General features: G+C 45.6%; 2 protein-coding genes across 4 annotated transcripts; one reads left to right on the top strand and one right to left on the bottom strand.

Annotated features, from left to right (window-relative positions):
* Nucleotides 1-668: 668 nt before the first annotated feature.
* Nucleotides 669-4436, bottom strand: TRMT10C (tRNA methyltransferase 10C, mitochondrial RNase P subunit). 3 transcript variants are annotated; one of them, XM_063148162.1, is made up of 3 exons: nt 4406-4436; nt 2668-2810; nt 669-2481 (listed from the first exon to the last, which is right to left on the bottom strand). In XM_063148162.1, exon 3 carries the CDS (start codon nt 2441-2443, stop codon nt 1190-1192), a length of 1254 nt encoding a protein of 417 aa, XP_063004232.1. In that variant the 5' UTR covers nt 2444-2481; nt 2668-2810; nt 4406-4436; the 3' UTR covers nt 669-1189. The 3 variants fall into 3 exon arrangements, with proteins under 3 accessions (XP_063004232.1, XP_063004233.1, XP_063004231.1); XM_063148163.1 differs by lacking the exon at nt 4406-4436 and adding an exon at nt 4366-4383; XM_063148161.1 differs by lacking the exon at nt 4406-4436 and adding an exon at nt 4286-4340.
* Nucleotides 4437-4471: 35 nt separating this feature from the next.
* TXNL4B (thioredoxin like 4B) lies at nt 4472-6922 on the top strand. The gene is made up of 4 exons (XM_063148160.1): nt 4472-4591; nt 4852-5017; nt 5972-6123; nt 6561-6922. The coding sequence occupies exons 2-4, from the start codon at nt 4886-4888 to the stop codon at nt 6724-6726; spliced, it is 450 nt and encodes a 149-aa protein (XP_063004230.1). The 5' UTR covers nt 4472-4591; nt 4852-4885; the 3' UTR covers nt 6727-6922.
* Nucleotides 6923-13493: the final 6571 nt, after the last annotated feature.

Raw genomic sequence — 13493 nt, 5'->3', positions numbered from 1 at the left:
TATGTAGCTCCATTGTTGTCTTCCCCCCTTGAGGAAAGAGAGCCTGCCCGAGTGAGGCACACGCACTCACACAGCCAGTCCTTGCACTTCAGGCCTTCCCAGGCAGCTGAAGGCAGCTCTCAAGCATCACCTGGAACACCACCACCCTCGGGTGAAGCTTTGTGTACTTCCCAACCACACAGAGCTGAAAGGAACCAGGTCCTTCCCTGTGCCAGAGGTGACCCTTGCCTGCAGGCCCTGCCCCTCACAACAGGCAGTGTTGGGGTAGTGAATCTTCCAATCCCCACCTTACAACAGCACGTGGGAAGAGGTGACAGCAGGGAGTGGGTGACCAACTCCTCGTCTGCCATCACTGACTTTAAGCTTCCCCCACAAAGACAGCCATCCTCATCCCACAGACAGCAGAGCTGTATTTAGCTGCCCATGGCAGCTCTGCAGCCTGAACACAGACTTCCAGAGAGACACCAATGTATTCTGAACTGTAAAAAATATTAAAAGGGCCCTCTGCTCCTATTTACTAATAGGACAGTTTACCAACTCAGAAGTTCCAGCACTTTGGGAAATCTACATTACATGGCCTGAAAACACAGGCACTCTGGGATAAAAGTCTTACCCAAAAGTAGGCAAGATTAAATTTTTTTTTCAGCACAGTCAAGAAATTTGCCTGATTCCTTCCAAACAGGGACTTTATTTGTGCCAGATAGAACATCCAGAAATAAATTGTGCAGTTCTCCAAACTCACACAAGGTTTTAACCATTTAGGTCAGTTATCAAAGTCAATTCATTTGCACACAAGATGATTCAGGAAGTAATGGGAGAGGTCTCTTCTACTTCATCTTAGTGATCTTACAGAATAAAACTCTAGACAGCCTCCAAAGCAGTCTGAAAATTTTGCATTCAGTAACAATCACCCTTGCCCAAGCACAGTTCAATGGAACAGACTGATAGTCTTCATGTAGAGTTATTTTTTTTTTTTTACAACAGATTATCTCATTTCTCTTACATCATTTCAATTATGTGTGAATAAATTTAAACAGCTGGACTACTAAAGTAATTAAAAAAACCCAACTCTTAATGATGGTAATTTCAAACATAAGCAACAAAACATGTTCTGAGATTAAAAGCTGAACAGAGCACCAAGAAGTCGGCACAGTTTGTGTGTAAAAAATTCATTTTCCTCCCCATCACTCTACTTTTGCTTTAGTTTATACCTCTTGGGGTAGTTTTTGGCAAATTGCTTTTCTACTTTTTCCCGTCCCTTTCCAAGTTTGAGTGTGCTGATCAGGTCTAATGTTTTTTTCAATTCCTTTACAGGCTTGTTTACAAAGTCACAGTATTTCCTTTTGGGAACAAATTCCAGAGCCTTCTTCCAGTCAGCTGTATCTTTCAAGGTTAATAAAATATGCATCACTTGATCCAGTGTGAGATTTTTGGCACCAGTACTCCACAGCAAATACTTATCCAGTGGAAGGGCTGCAGTCTCCAGCCCCAACCGCTTTGCCCGTGCTAAGGAGACTCCTCTTTTAATGCTCTTGTCAACCATTGACCCAACAATATAAATCTTATCATGATCAAATGCTTTCATTACTTTGGGAGAATCTGCTGTCAGATAGATGAGCTTCTCCTTGGGAAAGATTTCTGTGTAGCACTGGTCTGTCACTGTGATAAGCAGTTTGTCCCAGGCCTCTCTATAATTCTTGATGAATTCCCTGTGGTAGAGGCTATCATCTTTGAAGTTACAGAAGTGGATGTGGAATGGATCCACAGATCTCCGATTGCTGCTCTCACTCATTACTATCTGCCTCACTGTGTTTGAGACTTCTCGCACAGACATGTCCTTTTCATAAGACATGTCAAATACCAGAGGCTGGCCAAAGATCATGGACTGAGCAGCCCTCCAGTTGTATGCTTTGTCCATGGTGCGGGACCATAAACACACAAATGGTGTCTTCTTGGTCTCCTCTGTTTTTGAATCTTGATCTTGTGCTTCCAGCCTCCTTTCCCTTCTCTCATCCATCTTTCTCTTGTCATTTTTCTTGTGAAGTTCCTTGAGATGCAAATATTTTAAATACTTCTTTTTGGCTGACTTAGAAGGACACTCCATAAAGGTTTTTAGCTGTTCTTCACTCATATTTTCTGGAACTGCTCTGCCAGCTAGCCTCCACATCTCCCAAGTCTCACGTGCAGCAGCCAAACTGGAAAGCTCCTTTGGCTCTGAGACCATCTCACTGACCTCTTCTTGCAACCCAGATTTCATTACCTTCTTCCATTCATCCAAATCCAGTTTTTCTGAGGGTTCACATGATTTGTCCTGCTTCAGACAAAGTGATAAACTCAGAGTTCTTCTGAGTGGAAACAAATCCTTTTTCATCCCATGTTGTGTGGCAAATGGAAGGACAGAACTTCTTACAATTCTTCTCAGAAGCATGTTAGCAGAGTGCATACTTAGGCATGTGCTGGATTGCAACACTTATCTGCAAACTCCAATAAGAGGGGAAAAAAACTTGTCAGAAATCACAGAACACACACACAAAGAACACACATGCAGATTTTTATTAACACTGACAGACAATAGGTTACTTCTTGGAGGATGCTAGAAATTCCTCCTTCTATTATGAATTTTTTAATGATTCCTAAATAAAAACAGCTTAAACCAGCTATACTTACTGCAATTCAAAATGCTGTCAAACAATCTTCAAGAACTGTCCAAGATCTCTTCAAGTTATCTGTAGCATATGATGAGCCTTCACAACCAAAGTCAGTGAAATGCTGCATGCAAACCAGAAGAATTTTTATGTAATTTATCTATCCTGTCAAAACAGGAAGAAGAGAGGGAAGAATAACAATTAGTACAAGAAAAGACCATCTTTTTTCTTTTTGCTAAATTGTCTGTGAAGCTGGCATAGGCTCATAAAGCTGAGGACATAAATTTCCCCAATCTCATTAATTTTATCCACACTTGTATTTACATATGAAAGGTCTGCAGAAAGAAAAACACACCCAAGAACATTTAATAGTTTCCCTGGCCTATGCACACTACTGAACTAAGTAAGCATCAGTGGGGTTTCAGTCCTTGAGGAAACATGATTTGGACAAAACTAGAATTAATTCCAATTTTTTTTTTTAATAAAAATTCACAATCTTCCTAATAAACTGAAAATAATGTGATATACAAGAAGTTAGATCTAATATTGGGTTTGTAAACATGTACCTGCTCAGATAAGAGGCACAAAAGGAGCAGTGTATTATTTAGAAAACTTATATTACCTGGCATGTGTTTTACTACACAGTAATTGGTCAAATTGGTGGCTGACCTCTCATGTTCTGCCATTATTAAGATAAAAGAAACAAGAACAACCAAGCAACCTAACAATGTGAAAATTTGTAAGTGCAAGTAGTTAAATCCTTCAATGTAAAACTGAACTATTTAACTACTGGCAAAAGTAATACTCAAAGAAGCATGGAGAAATCAAGGGATCAGTTCCTCAATTAACTTACATGACTGAAGCTCCATTTAAGTCAATATCAAGCACCAGACTTACACCATCAGAATACCTGATGACAGCTTTTGATAGAGCCAAGCAGTGTGTCATTCACACTAACATCATTACGGCAAGAATCCATCTAAGGCTTTTTGAAGAGCCTAGATTTGTAGCACTGAAAGTATTTTTTTTTCTTTTTTATCATGAATTCACTGCAACTCATCAACTCATCTCAATAACAGAAAGGCTCTCCACTGATATTTCAGAGACTGAACAACTTGCCTTACTTCCCCAGCCTAGCTGCCCACTCATAATCACAGACTGTGTAAGGCTGGGAGGGGTCACAGTGGATCTGGTCCAACTCCTCTGCTCAAGCAGGGCCATCCCAGAGCACATGGCACAGGGCTGCGTCTACACAGGTCTGGAATATCTCCAGTAAGGGAGACTCCACAGCCCCTCTGGGCAGCCAGTTCAGTGCACAACCGCCTGCAGAGTAAAGAGTTGCTCCTCACATCCAGGTGAAATTCTGCGCCTCAGATTCTGCCCATTGCTTCTTGTCCCACGGCCTGGCACACGGACAAGAGCCTGGATCCATACTCTGGCACTCCCTTTAGACACTCACCGATGAGACCGGCTGCAGGGCAGCAGCCCTGCACATGTTTAACAACTTTTAAACCAGCCCACGAGCACCCGAGCCGCTGAGCGCAGGCTCCCACCCCACAGTCCCGCGTTGTGCCCCCCAGCCCTGCCGGGGACACCGGCGGGGCCCGCGCCCTCCGGGGCACCGCTCCCCGGAGAAGCACCTGCCGGATCTGCGCTCCCGCCCGCGGGGCTCGGTCGGGCAGGGCCGGGCCGGGCGGACCCCGAGGTGCCCCGAGCTCACCGCCAGCCCCGGCCCCGGCCGCGCCGCCACCGCCGCTCACCTCGCGGAGCCGCTGCGCCTGCGCGGGGCGGGCCCGCGGTGCTCCCCTCGGCTGTCCCCGGCGCTCCGCGGCTGCACCGCCGCGTTCCGGGCTGTGTGCGCCCCACAGCGGGAGCTGCGGCGGGCGGGGATCCGAACCCTCCCGTATTCCGTTCCCGGGGAGCCCCGGGCACCGAGGGGGCTGCCGGTGGGTGCTGCCGCCGCCCCTGGTGCGGGCAGGGTCTGTCCCTGCCGCCGCGCTGGGCTGGGGCGTGAGGCGGTCGGCTGGGGCCGAGGGGTTTGTCAGCCCGGCCTGCTCATCTGTGATCTCTCTCTTGCTCTCTTCTCTCACCACTTTTTTTCCTTTTAAAAAATGTAATAGCACAGAGAAGTTTTGCTTCTTTTCGGCCCGCAGGTTGCTGTTGTTTGATGACGCGTTGTTTTGTTGTTTTTTCCCCTAACTGGAAGGCTGGGATTTTAGTGGAGACCGTGATCTGTCGCGATGAGTTTCCTGCTGCCCAAACTGACCTGTAAGAGGGAAGTGGATCAGGCAATTAAAAGCGTCGCTGAGAAGGTTTTGGTTCTCCGTTTTGGAAGAGATAATGATGCTGTTTGTCTGCAGCTCGATGATATTGTAAGACCTTTTTTTTTTCTTTTTTTTTTTTTTTAACGGACTGTACAAGTATATTTGGCGCATAGAAGAGAATGTTTTTGCTACGATAGGCACTCATGGAAAGTTTGGTGACCAATATAGAATGAAATTACACGATACTTATAAAAAGGTTTGAAGAGTAAATGTGAAAAACGCCAACCACTTGTTTTTAAAAGTTAAAAAGTTTAATAGTAATAAAATGGTTATAAAAATAGTAACACAATTAGAGTAATAACAATTTGGACAGATTGAATGAGGACAATATGAGACAATAAAATACAAAGAGTTACGGATGTTCGGGTACCTTTTTCTGGGCAGCGCAAGCCCAAAAAAGGACACCCGTTAGCAGAGGATTAACCCTTAAGAACAACAGCCTGCTGCATATTCATATACCTCATACATGATGCATAAATTCCATTCAAACACAGGATTCTGTCTGGTCAGTGTCAGCTTCTTCCTTCTAATCCTAACAGCGCCTCCAAGGCAAGAAGAAGTTTGTTTCTTCTGATAAGAAGGCAATAAATTCCCTTTCTCTGAAAGATTTAGGTGTCCTGTGGCTGCTATCTCGCTGCAAGTCCTTTCTGTTAAACAAAGCATCTTACATAGCATAGTTGCTATTTTAACAATTTTTATAACGTAAAACTATATTTAACACAGTATTTAAGAAAATTAATACAGCATTGCTTTCTAACAGAACACATATATTATTCATTTTAATATTTGCAAAAAGCCAATCATAAAATACATGCATTTTTCACAGTAAGCATCTGTGTTACTACCGCAGTGGCTGAACAAAGTGCTTGAGGTAGACAAGATGTGATATTCTATACCTGCTTAAGCTGGTAACACATAAGAGAAACAGGCTTTATAAAGCTTGCTGCCCTCTTGTTCTCGTTTCTCAGTCTGTTTGTCATGTGCCTTTCTCACTCTTTGCAGCTTGCAAAAACAGCTCATGACCTAAGTAAAATGGCAGTCATTTACCTGGTGGATGTGAACAACGTCCCAGTGTACACCCAGTATTTTGACATCAGTTATATTCCATCTACTGTATTTTTCTTCAATGGACAGCACATGAAGGTTGATTATGGGTAAGTCATCCTACCATTGTCTATTATGTCTGTAAGAATTATCAGTCTTTCTATGTTATCATGTCTGGGGGAGGTAGCATTTGAAAACTATAATGTTGTTACCAGCATCTGCTTTGAGAATTCTGTAGGAAGCCAGAAGGATGTAAACAGGGAAGTAATTTGAAATATGCCCTGATGCAATAAGTAGGTGAAATACATCTGAATCTGCAAGAAATAGTAAGAAATTATTAAAATCTCAGATATAACACTGCACCTGTTTGACCTTTGGAGGTCACAGCATATTCCTGACTTGGCTATGCCATTACAAGGTTAGTTCATTCTTTTGGAATGACCAGATCAGAACTTATGTCATTTGGGCATATTTTCACATTTTTAGGTGGTTTTTCTCTGAAGACTTTAATGTTACAATTCTGCCTTTGTCTTATGCTTATATTTAGGTCTCCAGATCACACCAAATTTGTGGGAAGCTTCAAAACAAAGCAAGACTTTATCGATCTGATTGAAGTGATCTACCGTGGAGCAATGCGGGGAAAGCTCATTGTGAGAAGTCCTATTGATCCCAATAACATTCCTAAATATGACCTTCTCTACCAAGGAATTTAATGGGTTAATCTGAGAAAATAATTACACAAATGGACAATGTTGTAGTTCCCTTTTTCCTTTGAGTATTTTTGGCCTCCTCTGACACTGTGGGACAGTTTGAGCATTTATCCTGAAGGATCATATTGGTCTCCTTCTGAAGACAGATATTCTGTCACCTCATGCTTCTCTCATAAATAAAGCCACGTGTTCATGCACAGAGTTCTTTGAGTTGTGTGCTGACCAGCCCTTAGAAAACAGGCAGGCTGTGTGCATCCTCAGCTGTGGCATCTCCAGTGCAACCTTCTTCAGGGAACTGAGGCACGCTGGTAGTTTTGTGTTTAGTACCATTTTCATTCAGATGTAATAACAGCAAACGTGACATTAATAAAAAAGCTGTGCTTGCTCTCAAGAACATTCAATTGAATGTGCCTTTCCTATGAAGAATGTTACATTTTACCCATTGCTGCATAACAGGACAGAAGTTTCTTCTGAGAGATGATGACTGAAATCTGAAATGGATATAAACACAAAGGCAAGTTGATGCTCTCTTCTCTCTGATACCCATTATTACTGTTCAGCAGCTTTTTTGACTGGGATTGGAATGTTCTACACTTGTAGGAGAAGGTTTTGTCATCTTTCAAAGGATCCTTTTTGTGGCCATTGAACACTTTTGATTCCCATGGGTTTGAACTGGAAATTAAGAATAATTCTTTTGTTTATATTCACTTTAAAGATTATTTGAACTTCTGCTTGTACACATTGCGAGCCTTGAGTATGTAAATTTAAAAACTGTATTTCCCATCTCTGTCTAAAGTTAAACAGCTGAGAGGAAGCAGCACTGTCATTCCTTTGCATCAGTTTGGTCACTGCAGGCTGCCTGATTAGTGTGTCTCTATAGCAGCTCATGGCCAGAGTTGGCTTTAAAATGGAAATAATTCTCACTGGCTGAGTTGGCTTTAAAATGGAAATGATTTTACCTCCATGTGTCATGTTTGGGGCACACCAGCTCCAACTGGAGGGAAGCAGTAGTGTGTGCTTCCCTGAAGCATTGTTCAGCTTAACAGTAAATGTTTCAAGGAGGAAGGTGGATGTTCCAGCTCTTGAAAGATTTTAAACAATACATGGTGCATAGGAGGAAACAGATTGTTTATAGATGCTTTTGCTATTCCAGATTTGGCCTTCTAATGAAGCTAAGCACTTAAGCAAATGTTTTCCTGATAGTTTAGTCTGATTATAGAGCCAAAACTATAGAATGTTTATTATAAAAAATGATAGATGAGAGTTGGTATACCTTAACATCTTTAATTCAATTTTAAATTTCACAGCTAGCCAGAGGGTTGTGGCTTAAGGCTTTCAACAATGGATATCTTTCCTAATAGTTAACTTTTGTGTTTTTCTTCTCTGACAGAACTCAGTAGATCCCTCTGGGTGTCCAGAGTTGCCGAGGACCCCACTGGGGGGCTTGGAGACCCTGGCATCCTGCCCAGAACACCTGGGGATTTGATTTTAACCCTTGGAGCAAGTTGCCAACTTTGTATGAGGACGTGAAGGTCACACAGGTTTGAATAGTGTAATAACAAAATGATCACAGGGTGAAAATGTAGATTTTAGGATTTTTGGTATGGGGGTTATGGGGACAAGATGGAGGAATCTGGGCGTGTCTGACGTTCCCTCATCACCCCGGAAGCCCACGGGACCTCCAAAACGCCCAGAATCCCCAGATACTTCAGGGTTTTCGGGCTCCGACTCAGACCCTCTCACTCCCGGGGGAGCTCAGGGCTGAAATTTCCCCAAGCGAATTCGAGGAATCGGACTGTGCCATTTTAGAGGCGTGTCCTCCCGATTCGCAGGAGCCAGGGGGACACAGGAGAGGGAAAACAGCAGAGTCGGGCCGGGGGGCCGAAGTGGGACCAGAGGGGGCAAAGCTCTCTGGCGGCGGGCGCGGTCCCGCGGGCGGCGGCCTCAGGCGGCGCCGGGGGCAGCGGCGAGGGGGGGGGGGAAAGACCCGGTGGGAGACTCGGGAGCTGACGCGGTTTGCGCGGTGCCGGCGGCAGCTTCGACGGGCGCGGTGCAAAAAACGCCAGCGAGGGGCAGAAATCGCGAGGCAAATGTGGCGCAGCCACCCGGGGACAGCTCTCAGACCGCGGCGACAGCGTCCGGGGACGAGCCCGGCGGGGCAGCTGCACAGTCCCAGCCGGCACCCGTAGGCAGGCGCGCGGTGATGACGCCGTACCCGGATTCGGGACGCGGAGATCTGCCCGAATCGCAGCGCGGGCAGAACCCCAGCGGGAATTGCGCGCGCCGGTGGGGATGCGGATACAGTGCCGGGGGAAGAGGAGGGGATTCAGGAACGGATCAAACCGGGGGGGGGGGGGGAAACATCGGAGGCGGAACGGGAAGGAGACAGTGACGTCAGTCCAGGGGAGGCAGGAGGCGTTCCCGAGCGGCTGAGCGCGGTCGGGGGCGGGTCCGCTCCCCTGTGACGGCACGGGCAGGGAAGGGGCGTGCTCGGGGCTCGGTCACATCCCGGGGCTCCGCCCCCTCTCCGGTTCCCGTCCCTCCAGTCCCAGTCCCTTCGATCCCGACCTCTCCAGTCCCGGGGAGACACACACGTATCCAGTCTCAACTGCTGGCTCAGTCAAAAATCGCACAGTCTCGGTCTCACTCAAAATCGCGAGCGCTGCAGTCAGCCGAACAGGAGCCGATCGCGGTCGCGCCGCCATCACGGTCAGCCAGGCGAGTGACAGCGCCACCTTGTGGTGCGGTCACCACATTGCAGGACATGCCAGGCCTGCCCGACCAAGCCACAGCGCCGTCTGGTGGCGGGACTGCAACATTGCAACACTTTTTTCCAACTACGTAGAAAAGGAAATCTAAATCAAAGACAAGTACAACACAGCAAGTGGAGTATTCATCAGCTTCTGAATCTCATGAAGCTCAAGACACTTTGATGAGGAACAGCAACAGGATGACACAATAGGCATTGCTGCCTCAGAGGGTGTTCCAGCAGGGATGTTTTCAGCAGCAGCAGCAGCCAGTTCTTCAGGCAGGAAGCCAACAATCACTGTACTGAGGAGTGCAGCCAAATACCTTCTATGATATTTAAGCATGGCCACGGGAACGCAAGCATGAGAATTTCATATTCCTGTTCTGGATTTAGGAACAAGGCTGAAGACTTCATCAAATCGAGGATTCCAGAGACAGCAATGACTTCTACAACTGCACTGTACCTGCAGATACCCATGGAGCTGAGGTTCCAGAAGAAGTGGAAGTTGAAACAATGGATTGGACAGATATTAGAAAAGAATTAGGGAAAGAAAAAGACTTATTGCAAGGTTCAGGGGACATCACAATGCCAGTGACATATGATGAACAGGGTGAGAATCCAAGGTGGGATAGACTGGATCATGAGGTGGTTAAAGAATTAGCTGAAGTCATCAGAGACAATGGACTGAATTCACAATATTTTAAGCAGCTTCTGAAAGGAACTTTCAACATGTATGACTTTACACATTATAACATCAGTTGCCTTGTGCCAATGATTCTCACCGACACGCAGAATCTTGTGTGGAACACGAGATGGAGAAGATCTCTCACAGAGCTGAGGCTCAGATACCAAGGTGGACCAAACGCAAAACTCACAGTGGCACAGTTAGCAGGTGATCCTCCAGATGACAATCCAACACAACAAGCAGCGAGGCTTCCAAAACAAGTGCTGAATGACATCAAGGAAGCAGCCCGAAGAGCAATCCTGCAGATTGCTCCAGCAGGACACAAGATATCCCATTCACAAATGTCAGACAAGGTCCCATTGAACCTTTTTCCTCATTCACAGATCAACTCACACAAGCTGTGGATCAACAAGTGACAGATGACGCGGTGAAACCACATCTCATCGAAAGTCTTGCCTATGCCAATGCCAATCTGGATTGCCAACGGGTCATCAGTGCAATGCCCAGTCGACCTTCTTTGGCAGAAATGGTAGAGGCATGCAGCAAAGTGGGAACACCTCAGCATGTTGCATCCATCGTGAAGCAGGAATTGTGAGGAGAGTTGGAAGAACAACTGGGAGGATGGTTGGGAGAAAAAATGGAAAGAATTTTTGGAATGGAAAGAATGAGAAGATTGACAAGATGGACAAAGTTCTAGCAAGCATTGAAAAGAAGAGCAACTCATCTGGAGGACAATGCTACAGTTGAGGAGCGTTTGGACACATGAAGAAGAACTGCCCACAAGCACAAATGCAAGTGCCAAAGACAGAAAGGCCACTTATGTCCAAGATGCAGAAGAGGAAGACAATTTGCAAAGGAATGTTATTCTCAAACGGATGTGGATGGAAAACCTCTACCGTGTCCAGGAAACACCAAAAAGAGCACGCAACATTGTCAGCACATGTCGACACAAGTGATGGCGATGACACAAGAGCAGACAGGACAATCATCGAAGAATGTCAGACAGATTCCCTCAGCAAAGTCCTCAGCAGACTTCCCAGTGATCCAGAACTCCTCCCACCAGGAGCGCAGTGCACATTGGCAGCTTCCAAGTTAACGTGCTTCTTGGATGGGAGTCACGCAGTGATACCAACAGGTGTCAACAGGGCTTCACCCAAGAGACAAGATTTCTTGATAATAGGTCAAGACAGAAGTAGTACCCTTGGACTTGTCATTTATCCTTCAATCATTTCAGCAAATCAAAACGAAGAGTTGACGGTTTTAGCCAAGGCTCTTCAACCACCATTGATTGTGGCAGAAAACACCCTGGTAGCAAAAGCTATTGCTTTGCCACTACACGCCATGGAACAGGTCATGCCGGTGTTTGACTAAGAAGAGTTTCCTTCAAAGGAACACGTGGAAGTACATACCACATGGGTGAAACATATAGGCTGAGATCGACGCACTCTCACTTGTCAGTTGACCTGTGGATAAAGAACAGTCGTCGTCAGAGGAATGCTTGACACAGGGGCAGATGTTACAGTTATATCCTACGTCTTTTGGCTCAAGAATGGAGTTTGATTGCGCCCTTGGGTTCCCTCACAGGCATAGGGGGAAGTTCTCAGTGTCTGCAGAGTGAGAATTCTATCGTTGTCACAGGATCAGGAAACAAGATGGCGATCATTCGTCCTTTTGTTGTGCAGAAGACCATCACAGTATGGGGATGAGATCTTTTGGCACAATGGGGAACGAAGTTGGAGGTGGATTTTTAGTGGGGTCGCTGTGGCACCCGCCACACTGAAGTTGACCTGGAAAACAGATGATCCAGTTTGGGTGGATCAGTGGCCCCTTGAGCAAAAAAAGTCAAGTGCATTGAAATACCTGGTCCAAGAACAACTGCAAAAGGGACACATCAAGCCAACAGATAGTCCATGGAACTCTCCAGTGTTCATCATCCAAAAGAAAGCATTAGGCACATGGAGACTGTTGCACAACCTCAGGAAGATCAACGAAGTCCTCAAAGACATGGGACCTCTTCAGCTGGGACTTCCATCTGTCTCGATGATTCCCAGAGATTGGCCGCTTGTGGTCATTGACCCCAAGGATGTTTCTTCAGCATTCCGCTTCATCCAGATGATGCTCCAAGATTTGCCTTCTCAGTTCAAAGTATCAACAAGGAAACGCCTCTGCAACAGTACCATTGGGTGGTCCTTGTTTTTGTTCAAACAACTCAATCTGATCACAGATGTGTTGCAGGTGTGGTCAGATGATTGGAAGATTTTGAAAGAGACGAGTTTTATATTCATACTTGTCAGGCATGAAAATATTGCTAGAAAACAGAGAACATAAATACTTCATCACTCACATCAGAGCACACACACCGCTTCCAGGGTTTCTAGCGGAAGGGAATGCTTGAGCAGACAGGTTGACAATGCCCATTTCACAAACCCTACTGGACATTTTTGAGCAGGTAAGATTAAGCCATGCATTTTTTCATCAGAATGCACAGGCACTGATGGAATCCTTTCCTCTTTCAAAGAGCCAGGTGAGGGAAATCATTAGTGCTTGTCCAGACTATCAGCTTGTGCAGCCACCTGCTTCCACGGGAGCAGTCAATCCATGGGGACTTCAAAGTCTTCAACTGTGGTAATCTGACATCACAAAATATCTGTCATTTGGAAAGCTGAAAAATGTTCATGTTTCAGTGGACACATTTTCAGGAGCAGTCTTTGCATCAGCACTTACAGGAGAAACAGCAGAACATGCCTGTTGACAGTTCTTGCAAGCATTTGCATCATTAGGTGTACCTCAAGAGATAAAAACAGACAATGGCCCAACATACACAGGGACGGTGCTTGACAAATTTCTGAAAAAGTGGGGTATCAGACACACATTTGGTATTCCATATTCCTCCACAGGTCAAGCAATCATTGAAAAAACACATCATACCCTGAAATCCCTTTTGGATAGACAAAAAGCGGGGGAGCCATGAGGTTGAACAAGGCATTGTCTGTGTTGAATTTTCTCAACAGCTCGTCTTCCAGAGCCCAATCCACCGATTTTAAGACACTTTTCGAACAGCTCTCAGGCGAAACTAAAGGAGAATCCTTTAGTTTTGATCAGAAATCCAGAGACAGGACAAATAGAAGGTCCCTTCAAATTAATTACATTGGGCAAGGGTTTCGCTTGTGTTTACACAGGGCGAGGTCTGAAGTGGGTATCAACGTGACACGTGAAGCCATTTCGGACTCGAGAGCAAGAAGGCACTGATCCTGGAAACAGAGAAGTGAGCACGCAGACAGAAGAGAACCAGACTCCAGATATTAACTCAGAAAAGACATAAAAGAACAAGGACTT

The sequence above is a fragment of the Melospiza melodia genome, chromosome 2, assembly GCF_035770615.1.
Source record: "Melospiza melodia melodia isolate bMelMel2 chromosome 2, bMelMel2.pri, whole genome shotgun sequence".
Lineage (NCBI taxonomy): Eukaryota > Metazoa > Chordata > Aves > Passeriformes > Passerellidae > Melospiza > Melospiza melodia.
Note: the sequence above shows the minus strand (reverse complement) of the source record. Positions and strands in the feature narration are given on the sequence as shown.

Excerpts from the sequence above, each read along its gene's own strand:
- TRMT10C (XM_063148162.1), bottom strand. The coding sequence starts at position 2,443 with ATGCACTCTGCTAACATGCTTCTGAGAAGAATTGTAAGAAGTTCTGTC.
- TXNL4B (XM_063148160.1), top strand. The coding sequence starts at position 4,886 with ATGAGTTTCCTGCTGCCCAAACTGACCTGTAAGAGGGAAGTGGATCAG. Across the intron at positions 5,018-5,971 it reads GTCTGCAGCTCGATGATATT|CTTGCAAAAACAGCTCATGA; the intron begins GTAAGACCTTTT and ends CACTCTTTGCAG. Across the intron at positions 6,124-6,560 it reads CACATGAAGGTTGATTATGG|GTCTCCAGATCACACCAAAT; the intron begins GTAAGTCATCCT and ends GCTTATATTTAG.